Source organism: Pseudorasbora parva, chromosome 24, assembly GCF_024679245.1.
Source record: "Pseudorasbora parva isolate DD20220531a chromosome 24, ASM2467924v1, whole genome shotgun sequence".
NCBI classification, from domain to species: Eukaryota; Metazoa; Chordata; class Actinopteri; order Cypriniformes; family Gobionidae; genus Pseudorasbora; species Pseudorasbora parva.
In genome coordinates, this window is record NC_090195.1 from 14070264 (window position 1) to 14093083 (window position 22820).

General features: G+C 36.8%; 2 protein-coding genes across 2 annotated transcripts in view; one reads left to right on the forward strand and one right to left on the reverse strand.

Annotated features, from left to right (window-relative positions):
- Positions 1-13614: 13614 nt before the first annotated feature.
- Positions 13615-22234, reverse strand: pkia (cAMP-dependent protein kinase inhibitor alpha). The gene is made up of 3 exons (XM_067434352.1): positions 22092-22234; positions 14883-15060; positions 13615-14602 (listed from the first exon to the last, which is right to left on the reverse strand). Exons 2-3 carry the CDS (start codon positions 15031-15033, stop codon positions 14523-14525), a joined length of 231 nt encoding a protein of 76 aa, XP_067290453.1. The 5' UTR covers positions 15034-15060; positions 22092-22234; the 3' UTR covers positions 13615-14522.
- Positions 22157-22820, forward strand: part of zc2hc1a (zinc finger, C2HC-type containing 1A) — a 29615-nt gene continuing 28951 nt past the window's right edge. Inside the window, exon 1 of the mRNA XM_067434349.1 lies at positions 22157-22290. The gene's annotated coding sequence lies outside the window, so the exon portion shown is untranslated. The remainder of the gene's footprint in view (positions 22291-22820) is intronic.

Sequence of the window (22820 nt, forward strand, 5' to 3'; positions counted from 1 at the left end):
GTTGTTACAAAAGATTTCTATTTTTAAAACATTTGCTTCTTTTTTTTAATTATTCTTATTTATTTTTTTTACTTTTTATTCATCAAAGTATTATACAAAAGTATCACAGGTTATGATAAAATGTATTATACTTTAAATTATCATTTATTTCTGCTGAATTTTCAGTATCATTTCTCCAGTCTTCAGCGTCACATGATCCTTCAGAAATCCTTCATTTCAAAGTTGGAAACAGTTCTGCTGCTTAATATTTTTTCATTACCTGTGATATTTTTTTTATAATACTTTGATGAATAAAAAAAATAAAAAATAAAATAAAAAAAGAAGCAAATGTTTTAAAAATAGAAATCTTTTGTAACAACAATATACAGTATTTGGGCTCAGTCATTTTTTTCCGTTTTTTTTTTTTAAATAAATCAATAATTTTATTCAGCAAGGATGTGTTAAATTGTTAAAAAATGATAGTAAAGGAGATTTATATTATTTGAAAATATGTTTTTATTTTTGAATAAATACAGTTCTTTTAAACCTTTTATTCATCAAATACATTAGGCAGCAGAACTGTTTCCAACACTCATAATAAATCAGAATATTAGAAAGATTTCTGAAGGATTATGTGATAGACTGGATGTCACATGTGACACTGAAGACTGGGGTAACTATCCTGAGAGAAAAAAAAAAAAAAAAAAAAAATTATATATATACATAAATAGAGTCCACATATATATAAAAATCAAATATGTGGAAACAAATAAAATGAATAAAAACTATGGGAAAAATTATATATATGTAGATTAATAAAAATAAAGTGGTTATTTGGTGAACTATATAATTATATATAATTATGTTAATAATTAAAAAATATATATTTTATCAATAAAAAAAAATGTGGAAAGCAACGTTACACTTGAAACAAAATATTTCCTGTCAACAAGAGAGCATTTGTTGAACATGGGACATTATGAGCATTTGTGTCAGTTTAGTTATGCAACATCGCACCCTACTGTTGTTAAATGATACTGCATTTATATCCATGCAAATTAAATGTATCTAGCTCTACAGTATACAGGCACCAAGGATTACATTTCAGTTACAAGCACCCATTTGAACAGCAAACATTAAGTATTTAATAGAAATGTGTTTAGACTTACTTAATGCATTCAAAATGGTTTCAGTGTCAAATTCTGAACCTTAAATACAGCCAGCTTCCCATGGTCCAAAGCAACACGTAAAAATCCAAGGGGAGTGACTACCATGAGAAGCAGCTAACCTCCAAATAATGGCTGTTTTTCATCTAAAACTCATCTTGCTTGATTGGTGAGGCTGAAAAGCTGAGCTTAACCTTTAAAAATATAGCCATGTGCTTTTAATAGATTCCCTGAGAGCCCCATGAGAATTACAAAAATGAACAAGGCAAACAATCAGGGACCTCACTAGAAGGCCCTTGCCATGAGAAGCATTTCAATCACGCACCCAGCTGAATTTTCTCCCAGACCGGAGGTTAATAGCATGAAATGCCCTTCAGTCTCCTGAAAGCGAAAACTGGAGCTACAGCAATATATCTGTTTCATAAGTCAGCTGCCTCATATTACACCAAGAGTTGCTCATAATTCAGCATGGGAACATATTCTTTGGAATTCCAGGAGGATCCCAGATATAATTGTTTATTTGTATGTTTTAAAAAGGGGCCAAAGGCAACCGCGTTGTGTTATCTCTAAAGCCGCGTTTATTAGTCAATGTGTTATTGGATGCAGTGAATAGAGAGTTGGAGACGAGCCGTGAACATATTTGTACATAAAAGATCAGAAAGTCCCTCTGGGCATTTTTATGTTCTCAAAGAAAAAAAACCTCTGAGAATGGTGCTTGATGAATAAAGACATTAGTATATAAAGGTAGAGTAGTCGAGGATTTAACTAGTGAGTGAAATGATTTTTCTGTCTCTGCATCTTATAGTTACTTCAGTTGGTTTTGCTTGAGTTTGATTGCTTTGTCGTCTCCAGATGCAAATGCCACTTAGAATTCATGCGATTAAAAGGTCGCATTAAAATAACGACTCAGAGATGTTCATTAGTTTGAATGAACGCTACATTTCATTTCTGGATTCTGTTAGAGAAGCGTACAACAACAGCCGATGCATCGGTCACTCTGAGACACTGCGGCACATAAACACGGAGACTGTGTGAGAATCATAAAAGTCTGCCGCCCTGTAAAATCTGACCCAATATGAGCAATATGCGTCACTGTAATTGTGTTTATTGGGAGAGGGCCCAGACACTGTGGTAATTACATATTGTTACAGTCTGCATCCCTATATATTTGATTTATGTATTTTGGCTCCAGCTGACAGATAAATAAGAAAAATTGTTATATTAAGCGGTAATAAATATGAATCATTTCGCAATCTGCCAGGAAATAATATTGTAATCTGTGAGGTGGAAGGCTTAAACAATGTATGTATTTGTGTGAGTGTAGAGCATGGTCTGTACTTTGGAGAGACTGATATATCACAGCCAGCTGAGACACAGGTTTGAGTTCTGTTGAGTTTCTTCTCTTCAATACTGGACGTTATGTACAAGCCAACGGGTCACTCCATCTGTTCCGGTCAGGAAAAATGTGAAAAACAAAAGTAAACAATGGAAGTAAATTATTGGGATAATTATATCAATACCGGTGTTTTCACTGTTTATGACTGATGTATTGGGGAGAGTGGAATAAAATAAAAATGGCCCAATTTTTGGATCCTACTGACTTCCATTATATTGACAAAACTAATTGTTAAATACATTTTAAAAAAACTTTTGTCTTATGTGTTAGATAGAAATAAAACAAAAAAAAGTCATATAGGTTTGAAACAATATGTGAGTAAACTAAATTTTCATTTTTGGGTGAACTATCTCCTATCTTTATTGTTCTCCTATCCTCCTACGTCTCCTGCGCACAAGTCACCAACTTTCTGCAGATTCAATAGCTACAAACCTTCAAACTTTGTGTGGCCTTCAGATTAGCTCAAAAACAGTGTGTGTAGAGAGCTTCATGTAATGGGTTTCCATGGCTGAGCAGCTGCGTCCAAGCCTTACATCACCAAGTGCAAACGCAAAATGAAAAATGCCGAATGAAGTGGTGTAAAGCACACTGCCACTGGACTCTAGAACAGTGGATATGTGTTCTCTGTCTGGCAATCAGATGGAAGAGTAAAGTGTAAAGTTTGGTGGAGGAGAGATTATAGCGTGGGGTTGCTTTTTAGGGGTTGGGCTTGGCCCCTTAGTTCCAGTGAAAGGAACTCTTAATGCCTCATCATACCAAAACATTTTGAGCAATTTGATGCTCCCAACTTTGTGGGAACAGTTTGAGGATGGACCATAGACTGTAAAAAATATGGACGCAGTGTCTGTGATGTCACCCATAGGATTCCGATAAACCGTTCTGAAGCTTAAAGTATGGGCGAGCTGGGCGTCGCCATCTTGTGAGTGAGTCATCGCGTGTCACTCCCGGATAACAGAAAATGGGCAAAAAGGCGGGATGTGCACGGAGCTGAGGTGACGCAATGACTATAGACGGCAGATAAATGGCTATCCACCTGTAACCATGCCCTTAATTATGCAGAACTTTAAGGCTTTATATAACGCAAACGAATGAGTTATAAAAAAAAAAAATCACTCCCCTCACAGTTGTCATGAAGATCAAAATTAGCCATATAGGCAAAAACCACAATTTGTATTAGGCTGTAAACATGTTTTATTCTACTGTTAAGTTGAGAATTTTAACATGGGGCTCAATGAGATTCTGCTCCCTTCTGGAGCCTGCCTCTAGCGGCCAGTTAAGGAATTGCAGTTTACATTACTTCCGTATTGGCTTCAAGAGAGATCGCGGGAGGTTGCCGCTTGGGATGGACCCTTCCTGTTCCAACATGACTGCGCACCAGCACACAAAGCAAAGTCCATAAAGACATAAATGAGTGAGTTTGGTATGTAGGAACTTGACTAGCCTGCAGACTCCGGACCTCAACCCGATAGAACAGCTTTGGGATGAATTATAGCAGACTGCAAGCCAGGTCTTCTCGTCCAAAATCAGTGCCTGACCTGACAAATGCGCTTCTAGAAGAATGATCAAAAATTCCTATAAACACATCTAAACCTTGTGAAAAGCCTTCCCAGAAGATTTGAAGCTGTTAATGAAATTTTAAATAACTGCTCATTATTTACATTTGAATACATAAGCATGGGAAATGTTTAATATTCCGAATTTTTAAATATTGAAGTGATTGTTGTTTTAGGCAAAAACATTGTGCACTGGTATTTGTAACCTATTTTTCTATGTTTAAAGGAAAAAAGTTATTACTATTAGTTGCTTACACATCTTTCATTTCATAATTTGTGGCCAAAAATATAGTAGCATTTGAATCTGTGTAATATTAATATATTAATTATAATCAGTCTTAGTAAGGTACAGTTAATGTGCAACATGTCAAATTTTTGCCACCCTACTTACTGTGCATCTGATCACTCTGCGCCACACACCCATATGGACACAGACAAGCAGTCAGTCCTGCCTGTCAGAGGCCATAGCGTGGCAGAGTCAAGCTGTCTCCTCCTGAGTTTCTCTGTCCTCCTTTTGTTTAGCACTCTGTACTCTATATAGCTGTTGAGCATCAGCAAGACTCCGGCATGACCTTTGCCGGTAATCCTTATAAAACATAAATGTATGATATCTCCGCTTCTCTCTCTCTCAGTCACTCTGTCTCTACATTAGACCACCCCATGGCCCTCATTACAAGCATCCCACTGCCACCCAATGTCACTGTCTAATTACAATTACCCTTGATCTGCTCGATCATGACGTGAGACCTGCAGCTCACTGGTGTGCAGTGCCGAGGGTCTTTTCCCCGCAGGCGGTGTGCTGAGACGGGCCGACAGGACTGATGAGGACGACGCTTGCGGCTCTCCCTCCACGCTGCACCGCGAGCCGACAGGCGGAGGATCATTAGTGAACCAGCTGTTAACAAGCAGCGACAGGACAGCCAATATCACTTCCTGGGTGAGTGACACGCCGTGGGTGGCAACACGAGGCCAGGTGGGCACAAGTTCATCTGATTTAAAACTCTAAATCACCTGCTTTTCCAAGTTTTTCAAGGAATCAAGCAATAATTATGCAGCAAATGAATATACTTGAGGGTGTTTTTGTGAGTTGAATTGCTTCAAGCTTTCTTCATTACCCCCGGTTTCACAGACAAAGCGATAGCCCCAGACTAAAATGCCTGTTGTAGCCGTTTTAACTAAAAATAACTTGCACTGACATATCTTAAAATACGTCAGTGCTATTGTTTTGTCTGAATATGTGTTTTTCTAAGACACATTTATAAAAGCTACTTAAATGTCCTAATTGGACTAAGGCTTAATCCTGGCTTCTGTGAAACTGGGCTTAAGACTGTTAAATTAATTAATAACCAAAATGAATAATTATAATCAAATAATTATTAAATATTTAAAGGGGTTGTGAACTGCATTATTTTATTATTTTATAATGTTTCCTGGGGTGCACTGATAACGTTAGTTTGATTTTACATCAAAAATTGCCATAATATAGAAATAAAAGTAAATATTTTTTGCTACCCTGATTTTAGCCCTCTGCTCTGTTTGAAAGGGTATTTCTGCTGTGAGACGTCAGTGTAAATGCCCACTGTGATTGGTAAACATCTTTGCATATAAAATAGCTAAGTATTACATGTGGCGGTCTCTTGAAAACTTTTAGCACTTTTTTACTATAGGGCTGTCAAATAAAAATGTGAATTTTGAATATTCGTCGAATTTACAAACCGTAGTTTTTCATCATTGGTAGAGGCATGCAAGACATGAGTGCAGTGTGGCTTTGTTCTTCATTTGAAAAAAAGCGCTTAAAAAGTTAGGAGTCGGAGTCGGAGAGAAAATGGGCAACCTGTTCCACGGGGTATACAGTCAGACACAGAGCATTGCAGAAGAAGGCAATCAGCAGAGGTGGAAAGTAACGAATTACATTTACTCGCGTTACTGTAATTGAGTAGTTTTTCTGTGTACTTCTACTTTTTTAAGTAGTTTTAAAAATCTGTAATTTTACTTTTACTTAAGTACATTTTGATTAAAGTATTGTACTTCGCTACATTTTAAACCACATCCGTTACTGAGTAAAAATAAATCATTAATGCAAAGAGAGGAGGAAAAACACCGCGATCCGGAAATGACTATATTGAATAGACGGCGCGGGGCGCAGGAGAGAACATGCGCGCAAATATCAGATGGAGACAAACAAGACAGATGTCAGTGACGCAGACCCAGGTGAAAGCAAAACGCCGTCGTGAACTCCTGGCTAGTATGGAAATACTTTGGATATAGAAAAAAATAATGTGGTGTTGTCCTGGAGGATATCAAATTTGCACAAAATGTGGATGCAAATGAAGAAACACATAGAACATGTTCGGGCACACATCCCTCTGTGCAAATAAAGGTATGTTTATAACGTAGGCCGATTGATTTCTGTGACGCAGAGGGAATCCCGGAATCCAGTCATGAACATGGTGTAATACACGCAAACTGGTGGAATGAACGAAAAACTCGAATGTAGAGCTGTAGGCCTTAGAAATAAATCAAATCGCGACATGGTCTGTGAACATTAAAGCACAACATTTGTGACGCTTGTGTCCGGGTGAAAAATGCGGATAGCTCACTTAATATATCTGGAGTGGATGCAAACACGGAGGCGATTGACGTCAAACAGATCGCGCTTTATTTCCCGCTGAACTCTCATCACAAACTCCATTTCCGCCCACAGCATTACTCAATAAAACAAAATAACTGACTGTTAGCAACAGAAGAACAGAGAATAATCCTCACACATGGGAGCTCAAAACTCAGTGCGCACATACACAAGATGCAGAACTCGTTTTCAGGGAGCGCGCGCAGCTCTTAAAGGGGCCACACTATATTTCTACTCGTTACACATTGAATGCTATATGAATATATGATCTGCTTGTTCTCTCTCTGTGAATGAGCTGCTCTGTCTACTACATATGGACTCTATTATTCTTAAACATTTTTACGAATTAATGATAAAAATAAGTTGTTAATCTAATTCATAATAATTTATTGAATTTAGTTTATTAGACGTATAATACGTTTTATTGAAATTTTGAAAAAACAAAATAAACAAATGGTTTTAAGTTTGTTATAATAAAGCATTTGTTCAACCAAATAAAAAAAAGACCAATCTTCTTCATTCATTTAACATCATTTTAACAAGTGATAATAACCATCATTTAATAATAGGTACAGTAAATGTTTAATTGATGTTTTCTGAGATAGTTGTCATATCGTGAAAATCTCATTCTATCACAACCCTACAGGGGAGAGTCCCCCACCCCCACTGTTAAAAAAGTAACTAAGTAACTTTTACTCTGAGTACATTTTAAATGAGCTACTTTTTACTTTTACTTGAGTACATTTTTAGACCAGTAATTTTACTTGTACTTAAGTAAAATTTCATTGAAGTAACAGTACTTTTACTTGAGTAGAATATTTTGTTACTCTTTCCACCTCTGGCAATCAGGGCTTTGGAGCATGAGATAGATATAAATAAAAGAAGATATGCTGATGAAAATCCTCTCAATTGGTCGCAAAAAATCATGTGGTATATATGTATCCACATATTGCACAGCTGGCAAAGACATACTCTACCATACCGCAGCAAAAAACGCACCTTTGGTAGCTAATTTTCCTTACATGCTCATTATTGAAATTATATTTTATTCAATGACAATTGTCTGTCATTGCTTTCAAACAATCGTCATTGTAAAAGCGCTATATAAATAAAGTTGACTTGACTTGACAAATACTACACCGACCAATAACTGAACAACAGTTGAGAAGTTAATATTGCTGGTTACTGCATTTTTATATTCAATAATATTGTAAAAAAAAAAAAAAAAAAAGATATATATATAGTATGCCAACCAAAGTATCTCAGCTGGAAAAACGCAAAAGCGCCATCTGCTGTCCATTTTCAGAAGAGCACCAGGCACTTTTTAGCTGGCTAAAAATGCTTAAGTGTTGGACACATGATAATTGAATATTTATTGTTATGCATGTAGCTAATTAGTCTCTTTAACATTTATGCAATATACTGGAAGTACCAAACCTGAGAAGGGAGTCCGGAAGATTCCATAGCCTGGACATGTCATTTGTTTAGGCCTAGTTGTATTTTTTTACAGTCTTGTAACTCATGGGCCAGGATTATTCTAATTAGCGTATGCAGTATTTGCGAATGTTTAGAATTCATTAATATACGCACACATATAACTACCGAAATTCTTGATACAGCCTATAGCTTACGCATCACTTGTGAATCCGGAGCATTGTTTTCATAAAGGTCCATTCGATTTTACACGGAAATTACTCCGAATTTGCTCGTATTAAGTTTCATGAATGAGGCCCTAAACGATTGAGACAAAAACATCTGACTGTAGGCCTACACAAATCATTACATAGCAGAAATCACTGGTTACACTTGAGACTTTGGTTAGACATGCGCATGATTCGTATATCAAACGATCCGTAACAAAGTGACAAAATAAATTAAAAAAAAAACTCACATGCGCCTTGTCAGGACCAGTAGCCTATACTGTGCAGCATTGTTTTTCAATTTCAGGCTCTCTGCAAATCCACAACATGTAGGCTACAATATTTTGCACTTTTCGGGCATATTAATCACTTACTCAATCCAGTGTTATCATCACGTTATTGGAGATATTTACCTGTCGTTGTGGGCAGGGCTACAGAAATTTAGGGTTCGTGATGTCACCAACCAACCCAGAAAGACGCTCGTTTAGACCCTATATCAGACGTTTGTTGTAGTCCTTAAAATATAATTATGTTCTATATAATAAAAGAAAAAGCTGAATAATAGTGGTCCATATGACCAGCTCCAATGACTGGTGTTTTGTGTGTGCATTTTGATTCATATGACCAGAATTCATAGTGTCAATGGCGCCATATTTGATTTAAAGGAATACTCCACCATTTTTAGAAATAGGGCTTACTCAACATCTTTCCTACAATTTTTGTCTCAGTGCATGCATTGTTTTAGTTTTGCCAGCCTGCCAAACTAAAACAATGCATGCACTGAGACAAAAATGCAAATATTTTAGCAAATAACATTTTAAGTCTGTTGTCATGGATTTTTAAAAAATTATTATTCATAAATAACATTTATTTTTCTTGCAGGATTAACATCTGTATGCTTTTGAAAACTAAATGTCCCCAACATATGGGCCAAAGTGTGTCTGAATCATGCAATCGTATTGTAGAAAAATATGTAATGAATCATGTCACCTTTGCCTGGCTCCTTTTATATAAAAACTGTTGTTGTTGTTTTTTTTTTTTTTTTTTTTTTTTTTTTTTTTTTTTTTTTGCTTGGATTCTCTGTGATTGATTCGAGGTCCTCCGACCATGATTAAAGCACATTCGAAGGCATTGTCTGGAGTCTGTTTGATTTTTGCTGCACAGCAGGTTAGACACTAGAGATCTTACTTGTATTCTTAAGTGATGGTGCTTAAGTGGAGCACTAGAGACCTTATTCCCAAGTGATATTGCTCAAAACGGACGAGACATCGTCAGACTCAACAGCCATTCAAGTATGCTTGCAGAGTATAAATTTACAGCTGTCTGACTGGGACACCTGGGTTAACTTAAAGGGTTAGTTCACCCAAAAATTAAAATTTTGTCATTAATCATGAATCGATAGGCTGATTCATAACGGTTCAAACCTTTGTTTTGAAATTGGCCCATCACTCCAATTCATACATCATACATCATTATTTAGGTTTTTTTTGCGCACAAAAACTATTCTCGTAGCTTTATAAAATTATTCTAGAGCCACTGTAGTGAGATGGACTTTGTAATGACGTCTTTAGTGCCTTTTATGGGTCTTGAGAGAGGAAATGACACTGGTGTCAATGAAGGCCTTTCTGAGTAGGGCTGTGCAATATTGAAGAAAAATGTAACATGCAATATTTAGTTAAATAATGTGATATTCGATATGCGATACAATATTGCAATTAGTGTGTGAAATCTATTTAAATTATATTATAAAAATTATTTAAAAACTGAGAATTAAACCATTTTGTGTTTCACATTCTTTCTGGAAAAGAAAGCATCTCTACAACTTCTGAAAGTGACCAGCAGTGTCGTTCACTTTTCGGTGTGTCTCTGTGTTTGTGTGTGTGTGCGTGTGTGTGTGAGAGAGACAGCGTGAGACTGCAAGTTATTGTTTTTCGCAAATTATTGCATTTAATAACTGTTTTTAACATCAAGCAAGTCCCATAAGTAACAGTCGTGTGCCCAGTCTATTCTCTGCTATGCGTCGACCTAAAACTTACACTTTTCACAGTGTCGACATTGCATGCCGTTGCGTTATGCATATTGTGATATGTGCATTTGCGATATTTCGATAATTTCGATATATCGCACGGCCCTATTTCTGAGCCATCGGATTTCAACAAAAACGTCTTCATGTGTGTTCTGAAGATGAACAGAGGTCTTACGGGCGTCGAACGACATTAGGGTCAGCAATTATTGACAGAATTTTCATTTTGGGGTTTGTGTATGGGGCTGCATAGCCGCAGACCAGCCAGGGTGTCCACCGTCGAATGCACCAACAGTGGGCACGTGAGCATCAGAACCGTATTCGCTGGTGGCTGTGCCTCTTTCAGCAGGATAATGCACCCTGCTACAAAGCAATGTGGTGTTGACTTGGCCTCCAAATTCCCCAGATCACAATCCAATTTGGATGTGCGGATGTCTGATCCATAAAGGCCCCACATTGCAACTTACAGGACTTAAAGGATCTGCTGCTAACCTCTTGGTGCCAGATACCACAGCACACCTGCAGGGGGGAGTCCATGCCTCAGGTCAGGGCTGTTTTGGTTGCAAAAGGGGGACCAATTCAATATAAGGATGCCTAATTATTGCCATAATGTTATGTCTTATTTGGTGTATATTGCATGAGTCTACCTGACCATATTTAATGTGCTTTTTTGGTAATTTTGATGCTTGGCAGCTCTAGTCCCCATTCACTTTCACTATGTGGAAAAAAGCAGCAGGAAATTCACCTTTATGCTCCACAGAATGTCAAACAGATTTTGTTTAAATAAAATTAAGTAAATAATGACAGAATTTTCATTTTTGGTTGAACTATCCATTGTTATATGTGGCTCTCACAGAATAAGCAACGGTTTATTTGTGCGCGAATGCACGTGTATGAGTGCGTGTGCGAAAAAAGAAAGAGAGAGAGAGAGAGAGAGAGAGAGAGAGAGAGAGAGAGAGAGAGAGAGAGAGAGAGAGAGAGAGAGAGAGAGAGAGAGATTAGAATTAGAAATGATGGTATGACACTCTCCCATCAGGACAAAATCCATCACTGTCAAGAGGTAGCAGACTAAGAGTAGCAGAGCTCCAAGACCACAGATTCAATTTCACTCCCTTGAGCCATTCAGCCCTGCCCACACGTACAGACACCTTCCGTCTGAATAATAGCTCTGCATAGATTTGAATTCTCACTCTGCACTCCAGAGCAAGGCCACAGTCCAAGTCTTACTTTTGGAGTTTGGTTCTTACACATCCCCCCCCCCCCCCCCCCCCCCCTTCCTTCTCTCACACCAATATATGAAAATGTAAACAGCTCATTTGTTACGGAGTTTGTGCAAGTTTTCTATTCATTGTAACTGAATGGAAAAGACCTTCAGAATTATTTTTTTAAGGGGTAACTTTGTGATTTCAGTCATTTTAGTCTGTCACACAAAACACCTCTTTTGATGTTTTCTTAACATGGTGACAGGAGAGCTGCCAGTCAATCAATGGGAAAACAAAGTAACTTGCATTACTTGTAAAAGTAATCTAATTATGTAACTTGCGTTACTTGTAATATGTTACACCCAGCACTGGTTGTGTTATAATTCATGCAGGCTGATGATTACATCCACAAATACACCTTTGCTCTTTGGTTTCTAATCAAACACCAACTACAGGGGGCACTAGATGCCACCTCTATGGAGTGTGATTGAGTAGACAGACACGCTTGACAGATTTGGAATTACAACTGGAGAGTGTGATCAAAGTTTTAAGGCGGTGGCCAGGTCTGCCTTTAAACCACCTTGTGTCTCTATTGCATGCACAGGGGTCACAATTACATAACTGATCTCTCAGAAAAGCCACATGGATTCATTGGTTGTGAAAATTGGCTGAGAACTGTGAACTCCAGTGAGCTGTAAGCTGATTAATGATTAATGTGCGGCTCCACCACTTAAAAGGCAGAAAAGGTCAGTGGCTCTGCCAAAGGGTTCGAGATCTCGAAATACTTACTGAGAAATGACACGGCAAATGACGTTGGTCTTCTCACCTGCAATTCATTTCTTTCTGTTATTTGGTATTAATAAATTCATTTTAATCATGTGAAATGAAATTGCATCGCCAAATATGGCCGTATTTAAAGGGACAGTTCATACAAAATTTTAAATTCTGTTATAATGTACTCACCCTCAAGTAGTTCTAAACCTAGGAGGTTACTTATTCTGTTGAACACAAAAAAAAATATATCATAAAGAATTTTGGTAACCAAACAATTTTTGGTATTTCTTTCATACTATGGAAGTCAATGGGTCCCATCTACTGTTCATACAGGTTTGGAACAACTGAGGGTGAATAAATTACGACATATTTATTTTACAAAAAGTAGCATAAACGGTATTAATTTATTTAAATGCAGCTATATTGATATATAGTGATATATACTATAATTACATTTAACTGGCATATAAAAAAAAAAAGGAAAGAATATAAAACCAAAATGGATGATCACTGGCTTCAATCACTCATTAGGTGGAGCAGCAAACAGATTTGTGAGTGAACAGTGCCATCCAGTGGGATATCAGTATCACTGACTTAATCAGTGTCTAAGCTAGTACAGAGCGTATATGGTTGTTGACTAATATAATATGATAAAATATAATATAATTAATATAATAATCATCAATACATTGCCATCTAGTTGAATATCAGTATCAATGTCTTAATCAGTGTCTAAGTTAGTACAGAGCGTATATGGTTGTTGACTAATATAATATGATATAATATAATATAATTAATATAATAATCATCAATACATTGCCATCTAGTTGAATATCAGTATCAATGTCTTAATCAGTGTCTAAGTTAGTGCAGAGAATATATGGTTGTTGACTATATAATAAATATAATATTATTAATATAATATATGAATACATTATAAATAAATATATTTTTTCTAAATTTAGTCAGAGCATATACTATGATGTTGGCTAATATAATATAATATAATATAATTTAATATAATATAATATAATATAATATAATATAATATAATATAATATAATATAATATAATATAATATTCATTGATACATTGCCATATATAGTTGTTGACAATATAATAAATATAATATATGGTATAATATGACGTAATTAATATGATATAATATCAAAATAAATTAACACATTAACATAAATTAATAATAAAATAAATATATGCATGATATAAATAAATAGATTTTTTTTTAAACAACTTTTCCCAAATATTTCTTGAATTTATTCAAATTTTGATGTACCCACAGATGAAAATATCAAATATATTTATGCAAAATTGAGGACATAGAGCTAATGATTGGAAGACAAAATATGGGCAGAGTTTGGTAAGGCAAGCTCTATAGAACACATTTTCAAAGGAGTTAGGCAGTGTCAGTCAGACTTCAAATCAAGCCAGATTTCATTATACAGTAATTTTCATCATAAAACACACACAGTAGCATCACAAACACTGCAAATGTTCGGATCACAAATTTGTGGGATGTGAACAGTTATACACATATTCCGTCAAGAACAGTGTCATGCAAAACCATCATAGACAGTTTATCAGAATTCAGTGTTTCAAGAATTCAGAGTGTTTCACAAGAGTGCAGCACTTATATTATTCGAATATACCAATGTGTACCCAGTGAAAACTTAAACTGAAGATATCAAAGACACAAAGCACAATTAAATATCAAAATCTGATGTTACTATTACAACACTACACCTATAAAATGACGTGAGTGCGTATTAGCTGCACTACTCTGGCAGTTATTTGGTGAATCCAAAAATCACAAGTTCATTGGGTGTTGCTCGTCTCCCAAGTGTGTCTTCATCATTCTAATGTGACTGCTTCCGACTCAAATCCCACCAGTCGCTCTAGGAACCTACTAACTAGAGTGGATTTCTAAGTAAAAAATCATATCTACATCAGCTAATGTAGCGATCGCTGTAGTAAAACAGCAGCGCTATGATTCTTAAGGGCCAGCCTTTCACAGTAGCTTCCTCAAAGCAAAGTCTCCTCCATCCGGATCCTTCAGAGCGTCGCTATTTTCACTGTCAACCCCTCCATGCTGATAAAACCAGCCACTAGAGGGGGTTTTCCTGATTCTCTCACTGAAGTCTGTTATGTCCCATCCCCTTTGCTCTCTTCCTGCTTCGATTCGGAGTCTGCCGAGCTCTGGCATTTCTCTCCATCATTTCTCTCTGAGAGCGAAAAAGAGTTTTGTTAGTGAAAACAAAAACAAAAGACTGATGGTTTTAATGAAAACTAGAGAGCTGTTGTCCAACATAAGCAGATACTTGAGTGGTGTGGGAAACCACTAACAGGCCCTCTAAACTCTCCAGTTTGCCCAAAGCAGGCTCGTCTGATACATTATTCATTGCCAGCCTGCCTCTCAGTACCATATTACATTACTGCAGTGTTTTGATGACACTCCATGTTCTTTCTGAAGGAGCACCGATAAGTTAAGGGGACTTCACTCACCTGCTTTGCTGATATTGAGCTCAGACAGAGTTTGAGAGAGTCCGCTAGAGTCCAGCCCGCCGGGGCTTCCCAGTATCTCGTGAACAGCATTGCGTCTGCCGGTCCTTGCAGAGGCGATGAAGTCTTCATATGTCACCTCGACATCAGTCATATCTAACGCGTTTCAACATAGCAGTGCCTGTGACAGAAAGAGATGGTTTTATTTGACACAGATTTGCTGTGAGACATTATGAAAAACTTGTGACTAAGAAATAAGCACACTTAATACCTGCTAAAGGAAATCTTGTTTTTCCTTGAGTGCAAGGAACACAAATAATACTCAGTGCTGATTTAAAATGATCTTTTAATTGCAATGTATTTTTTAAAATGATGCACTGGTTTAATACTAGACATTCCTGTTTTACTTCATTCATGTTTAAAATATTTCTTTGCTAAAGTTCTGTACTAGATTTCTAGATTGTTGCATATTTTGTAAATAGGAAATATGCAACAATCTAGAAATTATACAGCTAGAATGTGCACTACAATTCAAAAGTAGTTTTTTTTTAAAGGTGCACTATAGGATTTTTGAAGTAAAATATCCAAAAACCACCAGGCCAGTTATATATTTTGTTTAGCTGAGTACTTACAATATATCCCAAATGTTTTCAACTATTTGTAAATTGTGAGAAAATTGATATTTTAACCAAGGAGCCGGGACGCCTGAGGGAGTCGCCTGTCAGTTGCGTCATATCTGCGTTACCCTCGATTTTTTTTGTTGTTGGCAGAAGTGCTTTACTCTCACTGAATGATACCATTTATGGGTAAAGAGACAGTAAAACATTCTTTCTGGGTAAAGAAAGCATCGCTACAACTTCTGAAAGTGACCAGCAGCGTTTTAGCAAAACTGTATGTCATAAATATGACAATATAATTTTAACTTAATTTAAACAAACAAAAAATGTAATGCCAATATTTAAATACCAAAAACTCTTTGTTTGACTTCCTAATATATAGTTATATCAACCTAAAACTGAACATCCAGGTAAACAAAGACACATGATCTAGGGGTGGATGATTATTTTTATTTAAATATTATATTTTGTTATTAAAATTAAGAACTAAAAACACTTCTTCACATGAATTAAATATACACTTAATAAAGCCACAAAGTTTATTCAGCTAAGAGCACTGAGTGATTTTTTTCTTTTTCTCTTGTTGTTTGATAGCCTTGAAATCTAGACGCACCCTAGCGGCAGCAAATTCAATCTGCCAGCAAGTGTCGTCTAGGAACTCTCAATACCCTTCTGAGCTGTATTCCTCATAATCTGGACGGGCCAATCACATTGTGTATAGAGTCGGTGGGTGGGGCCATAATGACGACGGCCGAGTTGCGTTTGCGTGCTTCTGTTGTCTAGTTAACACAGAAACTGGCGAACAGCGGCGGTCTTTCGAATCAGCTTTGACTGCGATTCTGGAAGACTTGGAGTTAAGCTTTTCTCTGAGAAAAGAACAAAGAACGGCACTGAACTCATTCTTAATAAGGGAAGATGTGTTCGGAGTTTAGCCGACCGGATACGGTGAATGTTTAATCTGTCAACGAGCTCTGTTTCACCTTCGTTGCTCTGGTTGGTGTAGCGCTATCCTATCGCGTGCAGAGGGAGTTTGAAAGACAACCGTTTATCCCGCCCCTCGGATTGAGCCCTGTCAATGGTGAGTTTCCAGACCAAACATCTTGATGTGGGTCTGGCTTGTCAGGCTAGTTGTTTGACAGAAAGCGGCAAGTTTACTGTATTAGCCGCCTGTCACTTTAAGAGCTAATGCACGGATCCTATTGACATGCATTTGGCTTCTTTCCTCAACTGATATAATTCACTTAAAGCATAACCGACTGAGTTTACATGAATACTCATTAAGACAACCGTTTTGACATAACTGTGTGTGTATATTCACAATGTTGAAGTAGCCTATTAAAGTCATTCAGATATTGCGTGTCGTTGTGATATGCATATTTGCGATATTTTGATAATTTTGATATATTGCACAGCCCTAATAGTAACATTAATAACAGCATTCATGAAGATTTCTGCACTTTCACTATTCAGTCCTATAACGATTCTTTTTCACCGGCTGTGAGGTAAAGACCACATGTCCTGAGATTCTGACCTCAAACTTGGCATCATCAAACTACGCCTTTGTTTTGAATAGGCGCCCTCTAGCGGACAGAAAAATTACATAGTGCAACTTTAAGAAATGTAATTTATTATTCAGCAAGGATACAATAAGTTGATCAAAAGTGACAGTAAAGATTTTCTAACAAATGTTCTTTTGAACTTTCTATTCATCAAAAACTCCTGGACAAATTTATCATGGTTTCCACAAAAATATTAAGCAGCACAATGCAAATCGGCGTATTAGAAGGATTTCTAAAGGATCGTGTGACTTTAAATTTGAATAATAATGGCTCCTGAAAAATCAGCTGTCATTACAGGAATAAATTACATTTTAAAATATATTCAGATAGAAAATATCTATTTTAAATTGTAATAATATTTCTGTTTTTACTGAATTTTTGATCAAATAAATACAGCCATGGTGAGTATAATATACTTATTTTACACATTAAAACAAAAACATTAAAAATAATATTTTAATAGAATCTTTGTTAACATGTAATGCATTAACTAAAGTGAGCAATGCATTTGTTACTGTATTTATAAATCTTTGTTTAATTTATTTAATTAAAATGCAACTGTTCATTGTTCATGTTAGCTTACCCATTCAAATACATTAACATATACAACTTTTAATTTTTAACAATGTATTAGTAAATGTTGAAATTACATGAACTAATGTTAATAAATGCTTAAGAATTATTTCAACGCTTTGTTCATGTTAACTAATGTAGTTCACTGGTTTTAATAAATGAAACCATGTAAAGTGTGAACAACATCTTTGAATGGAAGTGTGACTCCTTATTGATACATTTTCAAATTCTTTCAATTACTGATCAGAGTTTGGACAAAGACTGTTCTAACCATTAGGAATCCCAAACATGGAACAATGTTAAGATTATACAAGGAGCCATAATCTGGCCTAGATAAGAAGATAAGCTTGGATAAGGGACAGTTGTTTATTGTGTCTCACATTTGTGATCTCATGCATTTCAAAATTGTCCTTCTGGATTTCTTTCTTATCTGAGATTCCTCTGTATGTTGTGTGGAAAAAAATGTCCCATAAAATGTTTCAATGCTCTAATCCTCGAGTCAAACACGTCAAAACATATGTGGCACAGATCTGCAAGATTATAGAATTTTATTGAACTGAATATCACTCATGATATGCAAGGACGGTCCTCCCTGAGCTCAGAGTTATATATAGCCCATGCTATCATCTCAGTACAGTCATTCTCAGCTGTTGCCTTCAAAATGGTGCTGCTGTGGTGAAACACCCATAAGGAGGTCATCATTACAGGCCTGTTTAACAGTATTTAAAAAAAACACACACACACATAGACAATTTCTGTGTGTGTGTGTGGGGGTGGGGGGGTGGAGGGATTACCTTGAGCTATTATTTTAAACGTAAAAAATACACAGAAATACACAAAATGGTGGGGGTGGAGGGATTATCTTTCATGTTGTGTGTAATATAGCAGGTCTGCAAAGTTTCAAATATCAAAGTGCAAAATGAATAAAGTTATTGTCTCCCAAAAGAAAGAACTGATTCTGAAGTGCCTGAAAGGAGTCGTCAGTAATTACAGTCTTACTTCCAGCACGAACCTACATGGTTTGCAACAACTTTGCACAATGCGCTTCTGTGGTCTTCACAGGCTTTTGACCCGCCCTCAAACACTGTAGTTGTAGTTGATGCCTGGAAATTTTTGGTTTGTGTTGTCGACATGTCGAGAAGACGCTGTTTTCTACGCTGCGAGAGCAAATCCACTTCGCATGCATTTTCAAAAGATGAGGACTGCATTTTGGAAGTGCAAAAAGACCAATCACAACAGGCTGGGCCATCTGACCAATCAGAGCAGAGTAGTCACTCAGAAAGGAGGAGTTTAGAGAGACTGGATACTTTAAAGGTCCCGTTCTTCACGTGTTTTCGAAGCTTTGATTATGTTTACAGTGTGCAATATAACATGAGTTCATGTTTCACGTGTAAAAAAACAGTATTTTTCACACAATTGACTTATCTGTACAGCGCTGTTTCCTCCGTCCTAAAAACGTCCTGATGATTTCCTTGTTCTATGAAGTCCCTCCTTCAGAAATACGTAATGAGTTCTGATTGGGCCAGCGCTTCCCGTGTTGTGATTGGACAGCTGCTTAGCGCACTTTGCCCGGAAAAGTCCCGCCTCTTACCATAACGGGGAGATGCAAGTGCTGAATCCACGCTCTTCTCCACATGGGAGAGCAACAAAACCACGCCCCCTATTTTGCGTGTTCTTGTGGGCGGAGCTTTAGTCAACAAACGGTTCTAGTGACGTCATTCAAGCAAGGAAGTGCAGGAGTGTAGTCCAAACTGGCCGTTCGCTGTAGGCTTTGAAAGGGAACTTCTGTTAAATAAAATATCTCACTTGACATTGAACTTTAAGCTTTATAATTTTACAGGTATTATTTATGCTCCAACAGCAACATTACACACTAACTAAAGTTTGAAAGATGGAATCGCGAAGAACTGGACCTTTAAACCAGGGGTGGTGAACATTGATCCAGAAGGACCACTCTCTTGCAGAGCTTAGCTCCAACCCTAATCAAACACACCTGAAGCTAATCAAGGTCTTCAGGATTACTGTCCCTGCGTCCCAATTCGCATACTATTTGAAAACAGAATTAGTATGTCTCAAATCGTAGTATGCTGAAAAGTGTATTCCAAAGATACCCGGATGGTTTACTATTTCCGGTCAGAATTCGAAGTGTGGATCGATACGCACTCTTAAAGCCTGATATTGCCCACAACCCATTGCGAGTTGGACGAGGATTTGATTAGAACTACAAACACAGATAAAAAGTGTTAAAAAACTACAAACATGACATATGTGCGAGTCAGACGGTTAAGTTGAGAGGTTTAGATAAAGGTTTGAGTGATCAATTATCAATATTTAACCTGACGAAAATATTTTTATTCAGTGCTATCCACATTATTTTTCACTGTGAACATTGTGAACTTTTGTAATGATACGTTTGGCCATTAACTTTTAAATGCATCATTATATTTAAACCGCAAACACATGAGGAGAGTCTCTGCATTAAAGACCCACACATGGCAAATCATTGTGCGGCTACATTTATCTCCGATACGGTAGGAGATTAAACTGAATGTGGAGGATTTTAGCTGTGACGAATCTGACGATGATTGACAGGGCAGTTGAACGGTGATGGGATGCACGTAACTAAGCGACAGAGTCCGTTAAAAATGACGAAGTAGTATGTCCCGAAGCTTGCATACTTTTCTGCTACACACTCAAAAGTATATACTTTTTCTTCACAAAGAGAGTACATACTTTTAGGACGTAGTATAGGCGAATTGGGACGCAGCATAAAGTTACAGGTAGGTGAGTGTTTTTTTTTTTTAGGGTTGGAGCTAAACTCCGCAAGAGAGTGGCCCTTCTGGATCAACATTCCCCACCCCAGCTTTAATCGAACCTTTCAGACACAGAAAAATGGTAGTGCTGCTTGCAATGTATATTACGAGAAAATTAAAGTGTTTCTTTTTTTCTATTGGAGACCTCCAAAACAAAATTCCGAACCTTTAAAATAGCAAAATGTGGGCAGTTGTAGGACTTTTTATCGCCACTGTACATAATATACCATGATATCACATTCTATTAAAATGTCTCTTTAGGTAAGCATGAATTGTCTTATTTCTATATATTGATGGGAAATTAAAGACTTTAATGTCTTTTAAAGCTCACTAGGCATAGGAGTGCAGGTCCAATTCCAGAAAATCAATATGGACGTAAGTGAGCAGTTCCTCAAGGCAACAGTGACAAACATGCAGAACAGTCGTCCCACACACTTTACATTGCCTAAGCCTAGATAGACCTCTGTGCAATCCAACAATGCACTCTCCAAACCGTGTGCAACAGTTTGGACAAAACAGTCCAAAAAACAGATATAGCATAGCAATAGAGGTTCAGTAGATAGGAAGCTGATAAGGGTGTGCCTCGTTTTTGCATAATGTGCACACCAATGATGCTGGGTCCTGGGATAGGAATTCATTTGATATATCAAATAATCTTTAAGTGTTCAATATAATTTGTTGTTTTCTATATAAATATCCGATGATAAAATATTTTTTTTCGGTCTTAAGTGCAACTAATTTTAACGAAAGTGAGGTACAGGGGGAGTAAGTGATAAGGCAATGTCGCTATTTAATACTAATATAGTATTTTATAGACTAATATAGTCAAATGAAATAGTAATTCCCATTCTAGTTATCATTTTTTGCAGTTTTAATAACTAAAGGCAAGTGGTGTGACCTGTTATTATTATGTTTCAGAAATCAGTGCCACCAAGGCCTCCACAAATCAATCCAATTTTGACCTCCAAACAAGCACTGCAAATGAACCAACCAAATTATATATGATGAAGAATATAAAAAAAAACAAAAACAAAAAACAACAACATACAAGCTCTTATAATGTGCATCATAATAATGAAGGGATAACCATGAAAAATGCTTTATTCATAACTAAACTCTTCAATGCCGCAAACTCAAAATATAAATCACCGTATTAATTGAAACCAACCTGAAACTAAAAACATATCTGGCTAAATGTAATGTTATTGTGTGATGTGTAATGTTCCCCTTTGTTTAAACGACCACACACACACACGTGACATTTATACAGGTTTATGAATTATTAGAGGAAAAATGCACTAGTTTATATGAGGTTCACTTAAGAAAATACAGAAATATAAACGTTTGCGAGGGCAACTCTTCTCGTCCTTGACATGTACGTCACGTGCACTCGGAAACATCATATCAAAACATAGTATCAACATGGCATATCCAAATATACCAGCTACAAGTGCAAATCCCACTTGAGCGATTCGTTCATTTAGCCTACAGCACAACATACGGCGTGTGAGTTTATTTGAATGCACCGGTTATATAAATCTGACAGGCTACACCACATACGCTAATGAAACGGACACGAGCGACTAAATCTATTATAGAATACGACTCAGAAGGCTTATATATAAGGCCAAACGAATCTGCAAATCGTACCTGTTTTAAGCTGGACGTTTTTGTGTAGTTTTGTCGCTCTGGTTAAGACTTCAGTAGGATGCGACGGTGCTGTCAGTGGTGCTGCTGCTGCTGCCTCAGTGCATGAGGAGAAGAAAGGGATGACGTATGCGCGTAGCTGAGTGCTGATGATATGTGAGGATTATCTAAAAACCATTGTATCTGCTTATGCTCAGCAGTGGTAAGGAGTTCGATTCATCTCAGCGATTCAAATCTTTTGAACCTGTTCGGTTAGTTTCGCGTGACTGTTTGTTTTTGGCCATAACTTGCACCAGTAGGTGGCGACAGTAAGTCGTGTTTCTTTTGTGACCCGTTACTTCGATTCTTTCAAAAGTCAGAAAAGTCAGCTGAAATGTATCTTGGGTAGGTAGTCATTGTTATTTTTTTTTTATTTTTTTTTAAATGGCCACTTTCTCTCCTTGTTGATTCACTGATCCTGGTTCACCAGAAGTCACACGATCAAAAGAGAGAGCATTTATTCTGAATACATTTCCTCATTATGTTCTATCACCCATGACTTGACAGTGAGACATTGTGCCATTTCAAATAAAACAGCTGATTTCATTCAGTAAATTCCAAGGCTGGCGGCCCAGGCAGATGTGCTGGGATTCTGGCCCAACATCGAGTAGTTCAGTATTTAAACAAAGACTCTATTGTTTGAGACTCCGTCCTAAACACATGTTTATTGTCGCTTTGCAGGGGCATGTGAAT